The sequence below is a fragment of the Dunckerocampus dactyliophorus genome, chromosome 21 (assembly GCF_027744805.1).
Source record: "Dunckerocampus dactyliophorus isolate RoL2022-P2 chromosome 21, RoL_Ddac_1.1, whole genome shotgun sequence".
NCBI lineage: Eukaryota > Metazoa > Chordata > Actinopteri > Syngnathiformes > Syngnathidae > Dunckerocampus > Dunckerocampus dactyliophorus.
Genome location: NC_072839.1, coordinates 3,677,630 through 3,699,703, shown reverse-complemented (window position 1 = coordinate 3,699,703; position 22,074 = coordinate 3,677,630). Strand labels below are relative to the sequence as shown.

General features: G+C 40.4%; 2 protein-coding genes across 6 annotated transcripts in view; one reads left to right on the top strand and one right to left on the bottom strand.

The window, feature by feature from the left end:
• The window catches only part of mtrr (5-methyltetrahydrofolate-homocysteine methyltransferase reductase), a 40,005-nt gene extending 36,506 nt beyond the window's left edge, over window positions 1-3,499 (top strand). For 4 of the 5 annotated variants that reach the window (XM_054765089.1, XM_054765090.1, XM_054765091.1 and 1 more), the window contains exon 14: window positions 893-3,498. In XM_054765089.1, the coding sequence (XP_054621064.1) occupies window positions 893-1,037 (145 nt within the window). In that variant the 3' untranslated portion in view covers window positions 1,038-3,498. Of the gene's footprint in view, window positions 1-892 lie in introns of all 5 variants that reach the window. The other variant, XM_054765088.1, reaches the window with a different exon arrangement.
• A 4,602-nt stretch (window positions 3,500-8,101) lies between these two features.
• The window catches only part of si:dkey-118j18.2 (uncharacterized), a 192,338-nt gene continuing 178,365 nt past the window's right edge, over window positions 8,102-22,074 (bottom strand). Inside the window, exon 6 of the transcript XR_008567330.1 lies at window positions 8,102-8,113. The gene's annotated coding sequence lies outside the window, so the exon portion shown is untranslated. The remainder of the gene's footprint in view (window positions 8,114-22,074) is intronic.

Here is a 22,074-nt window from a genome sequence, read left to right as displayed (position 1 = left end):
TATACTCCTATTATCCAATATAGCATACAGCCTATGATTAGTAAAAAAAAAAAAAATGCACGTTTAAGCAAAATGGACATATTTTGCCTAAATTAAGCATTTTCAAGCATAAAAATGACTAAATTAACAGAAATAAAAATACAGTATAAGACATTCAGAAACGCATGTAAAGATACTATGTATGTAGTATTCTATACTGGTCACTAGGTGTCAGCAATGTTCCATTGATGAGACAATAGCCACTGCAGGAAGTACCGGTGGTAAAAAAAACAGGAACAGGGAACTCTCCCAATGCTAACGTGTTATTTATTTATGCCTTTTATGTCTTATTTTCTCTTATTATGTTGACTACATTGGGTAATATGAGTGTAAAAGGTGTGTTGGGGTGTTATTTAATGTCTTGAGGGCTCTAATAGTGTTAAAAGCCGTATTTCGAAGGCCATGAAAAGGTTTTCGATGCTCTAACTACAAGGAATCCTACTTTGTGGAAATGCACTGGTCAGGTCTGGAACCAATTAACTGCGATAAGCGAGGGATTACTGTACACACAAGTTATATTTTAGGTCACTTTTCTGGCCAAAAGCCAATTCCAAGTGTGCAAAACTGCATTTTCAAGTATGAAAATCAGAAGTAGTTCAGATGTTTCGTTAATTTTTTCTTGCCATTGTTATGCCTTAAATTGACTTTCTTCCGGCTTTTGACTGGCTGAAATGCCCTCGTGGCTCGTGGTTATGGCATCAACTGTTACTCTGGCATGTTCTTTGCCGGACATGATCACAACAACACGACATTTTTGGACCCTTAAGTGTGGAGGAAATATATTTGAATGCATGTGTGTGACGTTCCCCAACACCTCAAAGCCTTTCCTTCCGTTGCACTCCACCCTCGCCAGGGATGCAAAGAACATGGCCAAAGACGTGAACGACACCCTGATGGAGATGATGAAGGCGGAGCTCCAGGTGGACCAACTGGAGGCCATGAAGCACCTGGCCACGCTGAGGGAGGAGAAACGCTACTTACAGGACATCTGGGCATGATCCCCATTTCAACATGTTGTGCTGTTACCTTCTGAGCTATGGGTGCCTGCAAGGAATGTGCACGATATAAAAACCTCTTCACCAGCTGCCTAAGTCCATTTTTCAGTTCAGTCCAGTTCCTTTCTGATACTTCCACCTGCACCTACTTCTCCTGTTATGTTGACTCTAGCCAGCTGGCCCGATCTCTAAAATGCACATGATCTTTCCTTAACCTTTCCCTAACGCCAGGCAGATCATTCTGGAGGTGAGTGCTTCATTCTCCTTTGTGTGTGTGTGTGTTGATATGATGGTACTTGGTACCATAATTTCATGTACAGAAAAGGAGTAGTAGATTGCTAGCTTTGGCCTGAAAGGGTTCTACTCTTTTTCTTTCAAGAAAACGACAAACAAATGGCTTCTTTGGTATTTCCTTGCTATTTTCCCATCCTTCCATCTATCGTCATCATCAACACACCTCAACATCAGGCTTTGAACCTCAGTCCCCTTCCCCATCCAACTGCTTGTATTTATTTATTTTGTCTAGAAAAGACAAACAAATGGCTTCCTTGCTGTTTCTGCAGGTCCAGCATCTATCGTTGTCAGCGGGAAGTACTGTACTGTATATGTATATTGTATCGGTGGTGACCACGAGAGATGCTGGACCTGTTTGTCAGGTTTGGAACCTCAGTCCCCTTGCACCATGAAGTGGAGCTACCAGCATCAGGCATCCAGCTGCTTGTACTTATTTTGGCTTCCTTGCTGTTTCTCCAGGTCCAGCATCTGTCGTCATTATCACCACCAATACAATATCATGATTGTTTGCAAGCGGGCTAGCTCCACTGGCAGAGCAAATGGTAACGTTGGGTGTATTCCTTTTGAGCTTAGAGTAGGACTCTCGAGAATAATTCACCACCACCTCAACATCAGGTGTGTTTGCCAGATGGCTAACTCTGCGGTAGCACCACTTCATGGTGCAAGGTGAGGTTTAACTGAGGTTTGGTCAGGGAAAATGGTAACATCAGGCATCCAAATACTTGTTGGTCAACAAATGGTGATCATACACACCACCTAGTTTCCAGGCGTCCTAACTCCTCCTTTGTGTCCCTATTCACACAATCACCAACTCACTTGCAGAGTCCTGACCAGGTTTTGAACCGCGACCCCCCGCACCATAAATCTGTGGTGCTACCAGCCGAGTTAGCCAGCTGACAAACATTCCAGATATTGTATCGAATGTGATGATCACGGTAGATGCTGGACCTGAAGAAACAGCAATGAAGCAATTTGTTTGTCTTTTTCTAGACAAAACAATGCTACTACCACTTGCTCTGACCAAGTTCTGAACCCCGACTCCCTGCACCATGAATCTACGATGCTACCAGCAGAGTTAGCCAGCTGGCAAAAAATGCATGATACTGTATTGGTGGCAATGATGACGACAGATGCTGGACCTGTTTGTCAGTCCCTTTCACCATGACGTGGTGCTACCAGCAGAGTTAGCCACCTGAGCTCTCTTGGTGGCATACATATCTGATATTGTGGTGTTGGATACACTGGAAAAGACATACGTGTTGCTACATACCAGAGAAATACCAAGGGCTGAAGGAAACCATGTAGGCCCTGTCCACATGACAACGTTCCTGGGATTTTTTTGTGGCAGAAATAGAAAAATACCTCCGCCTGCTTTTGGCCTTGCATGTATCTCTTTTGCACACACTCATTATGGACCGGCTCCAACTAGCTAAGACCACTGGGTCAGACATGGACATACGACAGGAAGGCTAGGTAAAAGGACATCTGACTAGAAGTGCCTCGGACTTGCTCCTGCACTCGTGCAGAAGATGAGTCCCCGCAGCTGTGTATCATTCTTCAGTCCAGTTCCTACGTCTTATACTTCTACCAACGCCTACTCCTCCTTTTATGTTCACTTTATTAGAAATTAAATGGATTAGAAGCGGCTATAGCTTCGCTAACTTTTCTAATGGGATGTCAGCCTCTGCAAACATTTCTACAAAATCCTCCAAAAATTGTAATGCCCGCGCTTGTGGTTAAGGAAGACGTGGTCACCGATGCAATCCCAATTGTAATGTAAAATGACATCCTTATTTTGTTTGCACCATTAAGACTGTTATTTTGAAGGTCAGAAGTGTATTGTGTGTTTTGAGAGATGGTTAAGAGCAAGAATAAACGCCCCTCTTGCCTTATTTTACTTCACAGAACAGACAGAAGGAGTGAATAAGAGTGAATGAATGAAAGAACTGAAACACAAATAGGTTAATAAGAATGACAGCCTAATAGGGTAATCACAATGAATGACTAATAGGTTCCTGAGAATGAATGAAAGCCTGGTAAAGTAATAAGAATGAGTGACGAAAGGTGTTGTGTGTTCATGAAGGACCCTCCTAACATTCATTCTTGTTATATCACTTTTCTTAAAAAAAAAAAATCATTATTACGCACGATAAAACAGATCAACACTACCCACTGCTTCGGAGATAGACTGCACTGACCTGCAGATATACTGTATAGCTGCTTTACATCATTTCAGACTTTGCTGTTTTCAGCAGCTGTGACCTTGGCGAGAGGGCAATAGTGGCGCTTATTGGCACTTGTGGTGTGAAAATGCTTTTAGTGTTGACAAGCCCGCCCGTGTTTGTCCTGCCAGGGAAAGCATTTATGTCGGCTTTGATGGGATTTCAATGAGACGGAAAGTGAAAGTTTCTCGATTTACAACAAAGTCATTTGCGGTTACACACGAACATATTATGAAAGATTGTGCATTCTCACAGACAAAAAGTGGAGAAATTGCTTTTGAATCTGCAAAAGCCACTGCCAACACTACCTTTGCAAAGAACTTCTGAAGGCCAGATGAATAACTCTGCTATTCACTTTCATTCAGAGTCAGTTAGAGTGGAATTAAGAATGATTTTATCATGTTTTGGAATAATGCAATCAAGCTTTTTATGAATACAGAGCATAAATCTCCATGATGAAGCTTAGAGTAGCGCTCAGAAAATAATTCATCCGACGTCACATTGTTTGTTTTGGCCTTCCGGTATGCACACTTGTTTGGTGGCGAATCTGGTCTGGCAAAAATCTCACACACTGCTGTTACTACACACACACACACACACACACACACACACACACGTAAGCACACACGCACGAACTGTGCGTGCCTTGTGTGATTAGGAAAGAAAAGATTTTTCAAAATCAACATTGGTTGTCTCCTATTTTTCCCTTTTATTGCATATACACTAATCAAGGGGTGCCCGCACTTTTTCAAACGAAATCAAAGCATGTCTGTGTTCACTTTGATAGTTTTATTTTTATTAATTTAGTAAAAAAAAAAAAGCAAGATTTTTTTTCCTTTACCATATCTTTTGGCTCTATTTTCCCATTTAAATTGCATTTTTTATATTTATATCTTTATTTTAGGGGTGTCTGATAATTATAGGGCAGATATGAGGGAATGATGACGTCATACCGAAAAGTCTGCTAAAAATAGCACAGAGAACGGATCATTAAAAAAAAAAAGACGCTCCAATGAGGCGAGATTATCCGTACTGCGCAGGTGAAAATATCAAGCGCTCCTTTTCCCTCCTGCCTGATGTTAACAGCTTTTCGTAACTTCACTTGCAAACAAACATTCACTTTAAGTGTTAGGACTTTGTACGAAATGCTCCGTGATGAGGGGATCGAGCGCACAAAAAGCCAACTGAAAAGTGCAAAAGGTTTGCCAGAGACCTTTGTGGCGGCGCACCGGCTACATGCACATGTGAGCATTGACAGCAACACGCACACAAGCTTATTTTCTCTACTTATATTGAGTAATACGAGTGTAAAGGTGACTATAGAGGTGGTATTTCATGTCTAGAGGTCTCTAATAATAGTAAAAAAAAACATATTTAGAAGGTCGTGAAAGGGTTTTCTTCTCTAACTATGAAAATATTCTATTTATAAATAAAGAATCCTACTTAGCGGAGGTTCTCTTATCACGGTCGGTCCGGAACCAATTAACCGTGATAAAAAAGGGATTACTGAAGTTACACACACACAACGCTTACAGACACGGTCTGCAAGGCAAAAACATATTAGACAGTACACTAAGTCCCCTACTAACGAACATCCGACGTGCGAACACTCGTAGATACGAACACAAGCCGATTGGTCTATATTTTCATGTGTTTTGCTTTATAAGCCCATATTTATTTATATTTAAGCCCATATTCCACATGCTTGACCAGTAGAGGGCACTGTGACACTGCTAAAGGGACCGACAGGCGATTAAGACCAGTGGAAGGAGACTGAAGAAAAGCTAAGTTGTAGCTGTACATGCAATCCGGCACAGCTTGTGATTAAAGTTTATGAAGAGTTAATGGGCCTGCTTATAATTCTACACCACCCACGGAACACTACCTCTTTTGGAAGAGTCTAACAACGACAATCATTTGTCCTTTTTTCAATATCTCCGCCTCCTCTTCCTCCACCACCAACAATGACGTGTGCTCGACCACTCCTCTTAAAAGGTAAATAACATTTATCGTTATGTATTATTATATCATTTTTATTATTGTTTTTTTCATTAATTATCCTCATTTAATATTACTACTGCATCCAAACTCATATTTACATACATACACTTATACTGTATATGTATACATGTACATGTAGTACCTACATCATTGGTAATATTACCTTTTCCCCTACTTAAGAACGATTCGACTTAAGAACGGTCGTCTGGAACCAATTGTGTTCGTTAGTTGGGTACTTAGTGTATTCCGTAACAATAAGCATCTGGTATGCGTCACAAAATTAACTAAATATTTGCGGCCACTAGGTGTCGCCACACAAAACACCACCCCATGTTAACTTAAATGCAATGCATTAAGTTACATTTTGGTTTATTCAAGTTGCAGGACCAGCCAAACCATGAAAAAAGGGGGGCTTATATTTGTGAAATAACATTGCTTAGTAGTAACTTGATAGTTCAAGGTGTCTTTGGTCAGAGGATGATGAAGGCGTGTTCTAATTGAAGGCTTTTTGTGGCCTCACACACAGACAGGCTTCCTCCGAATTCAATCATCTAACAGCGGTCGTTTCATTTCTTGTTTTTGAAGGAAGGGAAAGAGAAAAAACATGTTTACAATCTCCGCTCCCTGCACTGTCGATGACACTCCATTTAATTCCTTCCCGAGCGGCGGGTAAACAAAACTGTCACTCGTGGAAAAACCACCCCTGACTGTGACTAATTGGTTTAATGCCATATTGTCAAAACACGGAGCCCACCTTGTCTCGCACCTCCCCTGCACCTCATATCGAAGATGCTTTCGTCGTGTACTGAACGCGGGACTGACAGTGATACTTCCAAAAGTTGTACAATTTAGAGTTCAACCAAAAACGTACCTTCAAATTCAAACAAATCACAAACGTCATTAGGACATTTTTTAAAAGTTCAGCTCAGTGACTTGACGTCCCCACGATGAGGCTCATTAATTAGGCAAGCAAAAGTCAACACCTAACTAGCAGTGAGCTTGTCACAACACAACAACACAACACACACAGTGTGGTCCAAGGTTCATTCGCGACCCGCGGCTGTTTTTTAAATTTATTTATTTATTTTTTTTAAATTGGCCCACAGCACATTCTAAAAATATACTTAAACAAGAAAATAAAAGTCAAAAAACAGCGAGAATGGAAAATAGCAGTAATTTTATAAGAATTAAGTTGCAATAATATGAGAAATAAAACAATTATGAAATTGTAATTATGAAATTATATTACAAAAATTACAATAAAATAAAAACATTAGTTGAAAAAAAGCCGTTATTTTCTAAAGTCGTTATGGGAAACATACCCAAGCATCCATCCGATTCTCTGCCACTTGTCCTCACGAGGGTCGGGGGGTTAGTATTTTGGAGCCTATCCCGGCTGACTGTGGTCGCAAACCAAACAAACCAAACAAGTCATAATATTACAAAAAAAAACAGCTGTAATTTTACAAGAATGAAGCTGTACTATGAAGAAAAAACAATTCAAATGAAAAATAAATATATAAAAAATAAAATGAAAGTTAATGTTGAAATATTTCAGATTTTTTTTATTTTTTCTGAAATTTAAATTTTTGATTAAAAGTTATTTTCTGAAGTCATCATGTTGTGTGAAACAAAACCAAACAAAAAGTCATATTACACAAAAAAAAGTAATTTTACAAGAATAAAGTCGTAAAAGGAGGAAAAAACGTAATTACAATGAAATAAATAAATATATTAAGGTTAATGTTTTTTTAAGTCGTCACGAGAAACAAAACAAAAACTTTTTGGGGAAAATTAGGTTGCAAAAAAAGTTTATATCACAAGAATAAAGCCAAAATATTATGGAAATGAAGTCATAATATGAAAAGAAAATGTAAGTGTTTAAATGTAAGAGTCATTAAGGTGAAAAAGTTTATATTAATAATGGGCTTTTTCACATTTATGTCACAAAGCTGAGATGCAGGCTGTTTTTCTTTTAAAAACTGCTCAAAAAAATAAAGGAAACACTTCATCATAATGCCAATCACACCTCTGTGATATCAAACACATTGACAATCCATTTCACAAGCTGTTTTGCAAATGGAATAGACAACAGGTGGACAGCAAGACACCCCCAATAATAATAATAATAATATTAATAATAATAATAATAATAAATTGGATTTCTATTGATAATTTTTGTGTGATTTTCTTGTCAATTACGTAAAACAAAGCATTTCATAAGAATACTTTGTTCATTCAGATCTAGAATGTGTTATTTTAGTGTACCCTTTATTTTTTGAGCAGTGTATAAAACTTCTTAGCATATCTACAGTACATGTGTTTACAATATCAAAGTGGTCTGTCCAATCTTTGATTTTTCAGTATGCAGAAAAAGTTTGCACGCTGTACTTTGGGGAATAATAAACAACACCTCTAAACACGAAACTTTTAACATCTTTTTCCGGGAAGGTGGAAACACTCACATTTCTTCAAAAGGGTGAGCATTTTTACTTCATTTTAGTTGAATTATACTATGGTTAACTTTATACTTTTATGGCTGTTAAGAATGTTGAAATATGACTTAAAACATGACTTGTGCAGTTAAAGAGGTCTAAATGTCGGCGACAGTTAATTGTTTTGAAATTAGAACAACTTAGAAGTCAACTAGTGTCACTTAACAGATTTTGCTGGGCTTTGGAGGTTTATGTTTGGAGGAGATGACCATTATTTATCGTTTAATCATCTACAAAATGTGACCTCCCTTGCCACCGCGTCCTGTGACCACCAAGGACAGACGCAAGTTTAAAGTTACGACGTAAAAGGTAATTAAAAAAGGTGCACAGTGTCGGTTTTGTCCCGCAGAGAAAGCACGCGGATGGTTTTGGAATAAATCAGAGCTGCAGGGAGGTCAGTGCGACCGGAGTGCTTTGCCACCTCGGTGATAGATGAACCCTTGTTAAGAACGGCTAAATGAAGCAGAAAGATGTGTGCCGACGTTAATTAGATTTTTTTTTTATGCAAGTGTTGAGTATGACAAGTGGAGAGGTGCACTTCAGGTGTCGGTGAACAGCGTCTGACCCCGCTTGGCACTCGGCGGTCTTTTGGAGGAGAAGAATCGGAGTTGAATGGGCCAGCTTCATTTGGAAGTGACTGCAGTGTCGCTCACCGTACTGCTGTTTCTAACAGTGTACAATACAGTTATATGTTCAGGATTCACAGCACAGCAAAGCACCTACATCCTTGTCAACTGGGGACACGAAAATGCACGAAAGGCAGCAGCTGTACCATTACAGTACATCTCCAGGGACTGACAAGTGAATGGGTGAATTTCCATTTCAATTTTTAGTCTGCTGTGTGCTGTCAATCAATCTGGCAATGCAGTGTCAGATTACCGGTCTCTTTTATTCTCTGCTGCCTCGGGGCTGACTCGGTGCTTTAGGCCTCACGGCAGCAATGCGCATCCTTTGCAGAGAAGGAAGAATGGATGTCAAAAAGAGTGACGATACACACACTGAAACTACCTTACTCGAATTTGGACAACTTCAAAGGAAAGCGGCGGTTACCACTAGAGAGATAACAACACTCTGGCCATGATTCCAAATTGGAGCAGGCCCTGTCAGGAGCTGCTATCAAAGGAATGCAAGACAGTGCTGATGATTCCTTATCAGAGTGGCGGATCCTGTAGGGAGCTGCAATCAAAGGAATTAAAGACAGGCGAGGGGAGGAAGGGTCCTGACAAATCCTTACTGCTATACAGCTGTACAGGGACCCACTATCACCCCTCAAGTGGTGACCCAAACTGCGGAAATGTTGCTACTCAAACTTCTCAAATATCTTATCATTAAAAAGGGACCGTTTGCAACACAACATGAGCTGCAGCCATGAGACCTGTCTCTCTCTGTATGGCGCGGTCCTCTCTAGCAGATATCTGCAGCTGTGTGTTGGTCGAATGGCACGTTAAGCCCCTGTCACTACCCAATACGTACCGCAAACGCAATCGGTTCCACGCATGTGCAAAACGTGTCTATATCTGGTCAACCTATTTTTCGGCAGTCACATGTTAGGCATGTGTAATCTACGCCATCCGTCAATCTATTTCACGGCAGCAAGCAATATACGTCCCCATACCCACTCCAAAAACGTTGGGCCAGTCACTAATAAAATAACGCCCCAATATTTTCCATACTGTATATGAAATTTGTATTTGTATTATTTTTGCCATTAATTTTAATTTTAGTTTTAATTTGAATGTTAGCTCTAATTTTATATTTATGCATTTATTTTATATTTTATTTTTTTATTTTGCAAGGACCCGTGACCCACTATCAGACCCACCAGTTGAAAATAAATGCTCTAAAAGCACTGGTGTCAAACTCGCCCCTTTTTTTGTGGCCCGCAAAACCCTGCAAATAATTTCGACAGAAAATTCGCACGGCATCATTTTCCACTCGAATGACCGTCATTGGCAGGCAGAGGCCTCACTCCACTGTATCTTAACGACTGCCGTTTTGCACCACAAAAAGAGTGAAAGCAGTTTTGGTTGGCGCGTGCCTCTAAGACTTGTACGCATTTCAGGCAAAGCTGCAGCCATCTGAGGGTGACTATAACTGTGATGAAGTCCACGGTGAGAACCAGTTTGACGCCCCTGCGTAGTATTGTCTCTTGAGAAGAGAAATGGTTGCTGACATGTGAAGGGTGTACTCACGTTTGTGTGATACCGTACATTAGGCCAATACTGTATGTTGTAATGAGAGTCATTGACTCCAATGCACTTTTTCTCCAGCTGCTGACCGCAGCACTTTGCTGCTCAGTGCAGCTGTGAAATGAATCTTAAGCAAGCAATATAGAATATTTAGTACTCCAAGAAGGTCAGTCCACGTCTAATTGCTTTGTCAATTCAGTCTTTATTCCCATCATAAATATTTACCTTGTTCATTAAATATGCAGAGGTAGGATGTTTTGCTTCCAAATTTATTTTTTGGGGGGGGGGGGGGAAGAAAATCTCATTAAAGGATTTTTTATTATGACTGCCGTGTGGTTCCTGTCAGTTCCAGCTCACTTTCAGGAGGAACCTCATTGCCCTCAATGTGAGAAATGTGACCCAAAGGAAATGAGAAAATACTTTTTTTATTATAATATTACCACCAGGATGGCATAAGAGATAAGAAAGCCACCACAGTCCAAGTCATCCCTTCATCCCCCGACAGGTAAATGTGATGATACACTGTATAAGCTACATTATTATGAAAATGACGAAGAAATTAGTGCTCAGGTTTGATTACAGTATTGAATGTATCCACGTGTTCCTGTATCCACATGTATCTGGTAGCTCGTGACAAGTTGGTTGAACCTAGGATTTCTTTTGTAGTAATGGGGTGTTCGCGAACCCAACGGCTCCTGGAGCCGGTTCTGTGAAGTCAACGAACTATCGTTTTTTTTTCTAAAAAATTTTTTTCTGCCGCACGTGATTGGTCAAAATGTGTGTCAAAAGCTGAGACACTTTTCGTGTTTCTGAAAGCCCATCTTCACCAAAGACGGAAAAAACTGTTTCCTGGATGCTGCTTTTCCTCTTCAGTTTTGCACGTTTGAATTTACAATTGGTTGTGTCATGTTTTGTTGATGTCTCACTGTAAATAGTTGGAAATTCACAAATAATAACCATAATTAGATTGGACCTTTTTGTCCAATTGAGATGGGTGTTTGTGTTTTGTAATGTTGTTGCAATCTGAATCCCTTGTTTATCACAGTTAATTGGTTCCAGACCAGACTGTGATAAGTGAATTTCCACAAAATATGATTCCTTATTTCTAAATATTTTTGTAGTGAGGCAAGCATGGAAAACTTGTTTACGACCTTCTAAATGAAATCTGGTTTTTAACATTAGAGCCTGTAGACATGCAGTAACAGCCCTATAGTCCCGACACTTGTATTACCCAATATCATAGACATGAATAAGACTTACAGACTTACATGTTAGCATTGGTAGAGTTCCTTGTTTATTTTGTTGTTTTTTTTACTTCCTGTTCTGTACAGTACTTCCTGCAGTGGCTATTGTCTCATCAATGTAACATTACTGACACCTAGTGACCAGTGTAGAACAACACATATCTTTGAATGAGTTTTCTGAATGCCTTATATTTGTATTTTTAGCCATTACTATATGTACTTAAAAAAAAAAAAATATGCACAAAGCACAGAGGGACGACCGGATTTTGGTAAGAAATCAATTAAAGCAACAAAAACATCTGACAAGCCGCTTGGGATCTGAAAGAGAAAAGAGCTGAGGCAAAAGAACCGGTTCCCTTAAAAGCGCTGAAATTCCCATCACTAATTTTTCGGCCTTGGTGGAGGTCTGTTTCCTAAAGAGTAGCATTCTCACACAGTGGATCCTCCGAAGTTGAGGTCAGTTTCAGGATGCTGGTTGACTACCAAGTTGTTCTGATTTCAAAACGTACTGTGTTTTTCATAGAATAAAAAAAGTGAATTCATGTCATGAACCCGTATTAACACCACTGACACTGAAACTGTAACATTTGTAACTGTCACACAATTATGAAGAGAATAGAAATCAATAAAACTAAAATAAAGTAAAACGACTGCCCCTTTTGAAGACACCTGATAGACAGATGGTTTGAGCTCCAAGTTTTGGACTTAAAGCACAATTTTAGAGAACTTTTTCTCTGAACCCCAAAATGTACCACTTTTGGTTTTTTTTTTTCATTTTATTTTGTGTTATTACTTAATTTAAATAAAAAAATTGTATTGTATTTTTGTTTAGATTTATTTCTACTTTATTAATATATTACATATTTTTTCATATTGTTTTGTTACTTATTATTTTTTTTAAATGTATATATATTTTTTGGTATCACCCAGTCAGTGTAACCAATCCTGACCACTGTTTTTGTGTAATGCCCTTGAGGCGCATTTACCCTCAGCACAAAAGGGCAGTTACATAGGTTATTTCTCCAGATATGTGCGCTTTTGTGCTTTCTTGTGGTGTCAATCACCCCTTTTTGTGACCGGAGCTGCTCAGATGTTGCCAGCTGCTGCGCGGCAAGGTCACCCCTGCCTGCACACTTTTAATTCACTGATGCGAACGCTAGGTCTGCAGCATGTTTGATTGACTGAGGGGGGGAAAGTATGGTAGAAATATCTGTCAAACTGCAGCATGAGGACTCGTCCATGAGGTTTAATGTAAACAAACCGAGACGGTCCAATAAGTATGGCGTTTTTTCCGTGTAAAAAAAAAAAAAAAAGACCACTAAGCTCTACAAAGTCCCGTAATCACTTGTTGTCTCCAGTGGGCAAAACACGCAAGCTTGACATAAAATACCGTCTAAGCCTCGTTACGGCAACACTTGCCGTACACTCGGGCTTTGAAATGCTAAATCCTTAACAAAAGCCATTATGTTGACTGAAGGACGGAGACGGGAAGGACGTTTGTGTCCTTTTGTGCAGGACAGATGGTGGAGATGTACAATGAGATTCCCTGTTTGAATAACAGTGATAAACAACTGCATAACTGGAGAAAAGTGTCAATCCCAGGACACAAGGGAAGGACGGATCAAACTAATAAGACATGAATACTAGAAAATGTAACACTAACAAAAGACGGCTGTCCTTCCCGAGCAGGTAGTCTGACTGATCGATGGCAGTCCAGGATGCTAGATGTGTAACAAGGACTGGAAGAACTCCAGGAGTAGCACCTTCACTGCCAAGTTAATTTTTCAGGTAAGAATGAAGGAATTCCCCAGAGTCAGCAGCTAATAAAAAAATCATTAAATAGGTAAAAAGTGCAGATTCAGTGTGATGGGGGGGTTAAAAAAGGAACGAATATCTACTTGGAAAATTCAAGGCTTTCCAAAAGTTGTGGGAGAAAAAAGTTTGCAGCTTGGCACTGTCAGATGGTAGTAGGAGCAGTAATCATTTGTATTATTCTTATTTTTATTATTACTACACTTTTAGATTCAGTCCAATAGCTTCTCATAGAGGTCATCACAACACACACTCACATAGCACAATCAGAGTTGCACAACTTACATATGACTGATGGAAAAATACTGGGAGAAGAGGCAGACACACAACAGGTGCATTGTTGTCACTCACACAAGCTTAACTTTCACTTTCTAGAAGGGTGCTGCAGGTGATGTTGTCATTGTGTCGTCTCACATGTAAGCACTTGAAAGTAAATGAAAGTAAACAAGGAATGAAACACGGCATCAGCAAAACTGGTGGGAAAAATAGCAGCCGTTTGGTTGGAAAGGTCAGCCAGCAGTGTCATCAGCTGTACAGTCACACACGCGAGGCTGTGCTGAAAAGGAGGCAAGATGAACTGTTTTTAAAAAGGTAAGATATAGAGGCAAACATTAAAGTAAATTAATGTGTGAAAAACTCGGGTCAGACCGATGATTTCATCAGCTGATTATGGCCATTAGATCACAGGTGTCAAACCTAAGGCCCAGAGGTCAGATTCAGCCGCCCACAATGTTTTTTGTGGCCCGCAAAAGCCTGGTAATAATGCACATCAAAAAAAAAAAATCATCAGTTTTTCTAGCTGGTCAATCCACTCAAATGACTGTCGTTGCCAGCCAGAGGTCTCACTCCACTGCACCTTAACGACTGCCGTTTTGCACCACAAAAGAGGGAAACCAGTCTTGGTTGGGGCGTACCTCAACATGAGAGAATAACTGCTTGGACCTTGCACCACCCCCTTCGTTTAGAGCTGTCCTATCTATCCCTTGAGCATGAACTGATGAAGCCTGCTTGGACGAGAGGCTAAACGTCTTCTAACAGTCCAGTTGTGCACACATTTCAGGCAAAGCTGCAGCTCTCTGATGAGGGCAGACACAAGTGATGCGGCTCGCGGTGAAAACGAGTCTGACACTCCTGCGTTAGATAATAATCGGCAATACATGTTAAACAGTCACTGCTGATTTTATACAACAGGATGTATGAAACAAAGCTTCTGTGCCATCCGTTCGTGTGCTTGGAGATCTTTCTAACCTGAAAAGCCTCATGCTTGATCTGCCGTCCTTATTTGTTGCTGCAAACAGTCAGTATGTTTTAACGCTCCAGACACATTTCCTGTTTTGGTGCCACTGTTTCCTAACCGCAGCCTCTTCAACGCTACACAGCGGCGCTCACAATGGGCTTCCTGTTAATTGGCCTTTTTTGACGCTGATGCCCACCCACAGTCGGGCCCACTGGGGCTTGATAAATGAGGCGCTCATTTTACTCGGGCGGAGTGAAGTGGGTGTTTTTTGGGGGGGTGGTTTAGTACGCTTTGATGCACACGACCACTCAGTAAAACCGCAGCGTCTTTGATTGCCACTCTTGAAATAAATGTTGACAAGAAGTGAAATAAAGCACAAGCAGTAAACTTTATGGCTGTTTTTTGTTAGTAACTTTGTAACATGTGACGTGAAAAGGCTTCCAAGCCCCCAAAAGAGGGGGGAACAAGAAGTACATTCTTATACATTTAGGGACACAATTTCTTCTACTCTCTAAAGTACTGATTTTATAGCTTGGGAACATGCCTGTATCTTTTGGGCTCTGGAAAAAAGGTACCAAGAGTTGTAATTAGTTGGAACCTAATTATCAGAGCCCAATAATTACCCCTTTGTGGTACATTAGTGTTGATTGTACCTTGAGGGACGGAAATAGACTCCTATTTCTGACGGTGCATAATCCTAATGGGTTGTTTTCCAACATGCTAGACGCACAGCCAGAAATGGAACTACTGTAAATTTGCAACAGTCTCTCATAGGGTACCAAAATTGGGAGTTCAACCACAACTTCCTGGAAAATAATGGCTGAAAAGTCAAACAAAACTTGGATTTGAAACTATCACGACTGCACGGTTATAAGAATATCTGCTATTGCGGTCTCATTACCGGCAATTTTTATATATATTTTTTTTTATTATTTTATTTTCAGTTTATTACTGTATATATTATTTCATATATATATATATATATATATATATATATATATATATTTATAAATGATAAGTTTACATAATATGTGTTCTGCTACTGGCTGGCGACCAGTCCAGGGTGTACCCCACTTTAGCTGGGATAGGCTCCAGCATACCCCCACGACCCTCCTGAGGACAAGCATGTCGATGCAGCATGTCACAGTCTGGCGAGGTGTGATACCAATATCGGCAGAACCGATACAGATCAAATTTCTATGCCAATATCAGCTGATTTTATCGAACATGCCTAATTTTTGTTGTGTTGCCAAAAGAGATGTTCAAGTGAAGTGTGATGATAACCACAGAACAGGAAATGATTGCAACATAGGGAGGTGTCTGGCTGTTCGGTACAGTTTGAGCAATGCAATATGCACAAACTACAAAGTGAATAATAAATCATCAATAATAAATCATCAATAAATTAATCATCGCCGTTTTGTGGTTGAATACGGCCCATTATGTATTTTGTGCCTAAGTTAAGCTATTTTCCAGCATAAAAATGGCTAAATGAAGTAAAATACAAATATGAGGCATTCAGAAGACACATTCAAAGATGTAGTATTCTACAATTCAATTCAATTCAATTTTTGATAAGGAATCCTCCTTTGTGGATGATGGTCGGGTATGTTTTACCAAAGCTAGTTTGGAAATGAGAACTTGGGTGTGTTTTCATTTCCTGACATGTCTCATCAAGGCTGCAACGAATGATATTTTCTGGTTTTGCTGCGACAACGGCCGTCCTCTCTTCGTCCTTGCACGGGTTCAAAATTAGCCCCGCAGATTAAGGGCACTTCAAGCCAAAATTTTTCCTTCATTTCTTCTCCTAATTAACTCCTTCTGCTTCCCCCGCATTATCCTCATTGGCTTCGCGTCGCCATCGCTGCGGCCCTCCTGTGAGGCGGGTCTTTCATTTTGCCTTTAACACTTCAACTTTCTGTCGACGTTGAGCGCATCCCTGCGCCCGCGCCGTGTCTCCACCTCTTAATGGATTGATGGAAGTGCTCCCCCGCTGCTTTACAGCTGCTGCTCCTTGTCCTTTACTGCAGCGGCACAAGTTGTGGCCTGAAGGGAATGAGTGTTTGTCCCACTGTGAGGGAAATGAGTGACGAGCTCCTGTTAGCCAGCAATGAGGAATGCTTTGGAAAGTTTGCATTGTCATGGACTCAGACTTGACTGTATAATTCACCTTGCATCAAAGTTAAGTGTCACCTTCTGATGTCAGGGTGGGTTCTAACCTCCAAAACAAAAGCTTGGCCTCCCTCCAAACGATGTTTGGATGTGAAAGTGATTAAAGCGTCAGCGTGCGAGGAGGGCAAATCACATCATGTTTGCGGCTACAGGTTTGATTAGGGATTCATTGACATAGGAAGCAGACCTCCTCTGGGAAAAGAATGGCGAGTTGCAAGCCATCAAAAGGTGGATGAACAAAGCACACATGCAGGTGTCCATGCTAATCATCTCTTTATTTTAGCAGGAATATTAATGCCGCAGGTCACCTCACTGATATGACAGCCATTAAACCTGTCAAATAAGGTGATGCACCTTTTGCAGAGCTTTGTATTACCCTGCCTTACCAGTGGATAGAAAAAAAAGGCGGCTAACACCACTCCGGTTGCTCCATACAGTAAATCTTCATCATTCAGTTGCACGTCTCTACTCCTCATCCCCTTTTTAGATGGACGTACACGCCCCCAAACATTAATGGGAAGCTGTCTTCCAGTCACGCCTCATGAATGACACTATGTGATCGTTAAAAGAGCCGCGGCAGCAAGTAAAACCCAACCTGTTCTTCCATCAGCGTTGGGTAGAACGACCAGTCAAAGCACACAGTAGGGTCACTACATTAGGTACAACATAAGCACTTTAACAATGTAACCCTTAAAAGAACGCTTCATCTTCAAAAGATCCTCCGTATGACATGAGCGCTGCTGTTTTTATAGACCTACTGCAAAAACGCTAGTCAAAGATCCTCTATATGACAAAAATGCTGTACTGTTTTTTAGGTTGACTGCAAACATGCTAGCCAAAGATTCTCTACATGACAGGACTGCTTTCAAAAGGACAGACTGCAAAACACGCGCCAACAATCCTCTACATGACAGAAGTGCATCTGTTTTTAAGAAACTACTGCAAAAATGCTAGCCAAAGATCTTCTATATGACAATTATTTTTGAGGAACAAATTTAAAACCTGAGTCAAAGATCCGCAATATAACAAGAAAAAAAAAATCTAGTCAAAGATCCTGTATATGACAAGAATGTTCTGTTTTTCAGGTCCGACTGCAAAAACGCTGGTCAAAGATCTTTTATATGACAAGAATGAGGTCCTATTTTTAAGGCACTACTGCAAAAATGCTAGTCAAAGATCCTCTATGACAGGAGTTCTCACTTTTTTAAAGGATCGACTGAAAAACGCTAGTCAAAGATCCTCTATTAGATAGGAGCTCTGTTTTAAAACGACTCACTACAAAAAAATGCTCGTCAAAGATCATCTATATGGCATTTTTTGGTATTTTTGAGGAACAAATTCAAAACGCTAGTCAAAGTTCTTTTATATGACAGGACAGGAGCACTCCTGTCTTTTAAAAGGACATCCTGCAAAACGCTAGTCAAAGATCCTCTACATGACAAGAATATGCTACTGTTTTTGAAAGGAACCAACACAGATTACAAAAACGTTCGCCAAAGATCCTCAATATGACAGGAGCACTGTTTTCAAAGACCTACTGCAAAAATGCTGGTCGAAGATCAAGAATACTGTACTGGTTTTAGGGAATGACTGCAACAACACTAGTCAAAATCCACCACAGTGTATAAGCCCTACTTTAAAACCGTTGGTCAAAGATCCTCTTTATGACAGGAACGGACCTCCTGCAAAATGCTTGACAAAGATGCTCTAAATGACAAGAGTTCTGTGCAGTTTAAGTACTCTAGTGGAAAGTCTTGGACATGAACAGTGTTGATTTTTGAGGTGTGACGTAATTGAAAGGCAGGATTTGGCCAGTTGAAGAGCCCTGCCTTAGAATGGATGAGTATTTTGTGTCTTTGCAAAGGCCTCATTATTTCATTGTGTAAGTGTACCTAATGTTCTGTCCGGTAGGTGGATCATATTTTATCATTTTATGGTCCATGTGTGCTGGAAGATGAAAATAAAAAGAGTTGTGCCATCATTTGTTGTGTTTTATTAGGGTGAATCTATTACAGCCTCGCCATCCTTTCAATGTCTATCTCTCCAAAGGCAGTCATACTAATGTGTGTGTGTGTGTGTGTGCGCACGTGTCCTTGAGTGTGTCTTCATGAATGTGTTCTCAGGATGAGCAGCTTTCCTATCAGTCTTTGGAATGGCGGCTCAGGGTGGATGAATCTCAAGCCCCTGATCCGTCCTCATTTGGTTGGCATTCTCGTTTTTTGAGGGAGGAAGGGGGGGCGTCAGGGTCTTTCCTTCCCGCGACAGGGAAAGAAACCTTTCACCCTCACACACACACCCTCTTCGAGTCACCCCCTCCCCAAGGCTGCATCGCAGCTTTTGCGCCACGAAGCCAGGATGAGGCAAAATGAGGACAAATTGATAGAAATCCCCTGGAAAGAAGCCAAAAGGTGAAGAATAAATGGAGGTAGCGCGTGGTGCATGTAAGGCGACGGCAAGCACAAATCTGCTGATGTAGTGCTTGTGCTTGCTTTGCAAGTGTGTACCATTTCTCATTATGATGCCCATTACGGAGAGACACAGAGGTCATCTCAATGTCACACTTGTAGCAAAAGCCTGAAAATTGCATTTCAAAAATATATTTTTAAAAAAAAGGGTGCACACACCATTTTCTCTTCAAATATGCCTCAAATGCCAACTCATGACATCACACACGCAAGCAACTCCACTCCTGTTTGGCTTTTTCACAATGAATACTGTAGTGTTATTTACATGGACAAACTCAATTACTTCATGCGCAATCGCAGTACTTTTTACTCAACTTTTGAAACCAAAAATGTTGAATTAGTCATGGTATTGACCTGGATATAAGACCTGTTTTTCAAGACCCGTTTTTGGCAAAATAAGACAAAATCAGACCAAAAAAATAAAAATAAAACATTTCTTGCGTGAAATAATAACAATAAATGCAAAAATATAATAAAAGAATATTAAAATAATAAAAAATATTAGAATAAAAATACTAAAAATATTTTTTAATATTTCATTATCATTTTAGTCTTGAAATCTTTTTTTGTCTATTAATTATATTAATATATTGTGTTAATAAATAAAAAGCAAACAAGATTAAATTAATGATTTTTATCTTCAGCAAGAATTATGTTTTATTATTTTATCATAAGAGAAATGGTTAAATTATTAACTCTAATTTTAGATATTTTTCTCATTCTAAATTAAAATAAGTTGTTTTTTAACCATTTGTATTACTATTAATACTATTATTTATCAAATTTAAATAATTTAAAGAAATGACATTTTAAAAATGAAATGACATTTATTTATTTATTTTTTTTTTTCATTTCATAAAAAAATGAAATGACATTTAGGCCGCACGGTGGTCTAGTGGTTAGCACGTTGGCCAACACAGTAACAGCTTGGAGATCGGGAAGACCTGGGTTCGATTCTCCCCTGGGCATTTCTGTGTGGAGTTTGCATGTTCTCCCCGTGTGCGCGTGGGTTTTCTCCGGGTACTCCGGCTTCCTCCCACATTCCAAAAACATGCATGTTAGGTTAATTGGTGACTCGAAATTGCCCGTAGGTATGAATGTGAGTGTGAATGCTTGTTTGTCTATATGTGCCCTGCGATTGGCTGGCGACCAGTCCAGGGTGTACCCCGCCTGTCGCCCGAAGTCAGCTGGGATAGGCTCCAGCATGCCCCCGCGACCCTAATGAGGAAGAAGCGGTATAGAAAATGGATGGAAATGACATTTAAATAATTTACCATTATTTTAATATCATCATTGTCAGTATCATTACCATCATTCTTTTCGGTCTTAATTTGGGTCAATATGAGATATATATGCTGTACATATTCAGGAATAAGGCTGATTCATTCCAGCAATAGCTCTAAAATGCCACTAAATGCACAGTGTCTCCATTACATGCCAGGTGTCTTTAAGGGTGAGTTCTTTTACTTTATTTGAGTTGTATTTGGTTTTATCATAGGGTGGTTCAAGCATTACCTGTAGAGCTGATATAAGACTGATACTTCAGTGTAGTTTATTGCTAACATGCTTAATATGATTCCATTGTGCGGCAATGCAGCATGCCCGAAAAGGACTCGGAGGAACCAAAATGCATCTAATCCGACCCTACTGTCCCGTGACTCGGCAATGACTGATTGTCAGTTCACTTCCTGTATTTAACATGTTCACACTTTATATAATTTGCTGATAAAAACGGATTATTTCACTTTAGAGACTTTGGAGGTTCCACTATCCAAAATGCAAGTGACTGGAGTGATTTTGAGGTGCGGTTTAATGCAAAGCGGGGCAGGCAACCCACACACCCAATATCCTGCGGCTTACAACGTGAACTGAGACGAACTTCATCATCGGTTAAAGACAATTCCTCTTCATAGTCTTCTCTCGCCTTGAGCTGCACGGCCCAAAACAAATCCACATCAATTTAATCATGAGGCAAGGTGAGTGGCGAGGGTAGAAGAAGAGGAGAAAGAAGAGCAATGAAGGCTGAAAAAGAGCTTTTCGTGTGTGTGTGTGTGTGTGTGTGTGTGTGTGTGTGTGTGTGTGCGCGCACGGGGGGGATTTGCAACATCAATGCACTGAACTCAAAGCCCCCTGGCAGTCTCCCAGAGGTGTTTATGTGTGTACAACTCAGCATCATACTGTGCACTGTGCAGCGGGCGCTCACTCTGGCCACGTTTTGGCACACCCGGAACATCATTTTTTTTCTTGTGCAGAAACACACAAACTTTCACCACCTACTTTTGATGCCCCCCCCCGTTCACAGGAAACACATTCAAGCTTCATTTCTCCCCGTGGCGCCGGGGAATAAAAGGTCCATTGTGTAGGTGTGTGCAAGAACTCCGGTCAGCACAATGTGGCCTCGCTGAGCTGCTGGACTGCTGAGTGCTGCAGGTGTGGTGCATCTCAATTTGTTCCGGGAGGGATCAAATTCTACTGCCTTGCAAATCTTACAGAGCGCCGCGGGTCAGGCGAACGTTGAATACACTCACTGGACGCGATATGAGGCACGCCTGCACAATCTCATATGAGCCAAAACAAGCAGTGTCTCCAAAATTCCGTCCTGAAAGACAGCATGCTTAGTTTTCATAGGACGGTATTGATTTAGTGGCTTATCGAGCTAGAAAGCACACTTGGTGTCTTGTGTGGTTGTTCAAAATGGAGATTAGAACTACAAAATTCCAAACAAGCCGTTCATGGGTATCTGCTTCCGAACATTCCCCATGTGGTGGACGCTTGGGGGCATGGTTTATGTACAATGTTTTGGGCGCGCCAGATGAAACCTTTGGCATTTCTTCTTGAAACCACTTGGCACTGCCACATTGGACCATGCCAGGGTCACCAATGACTGGGTGAGATATACTGTATGTCCC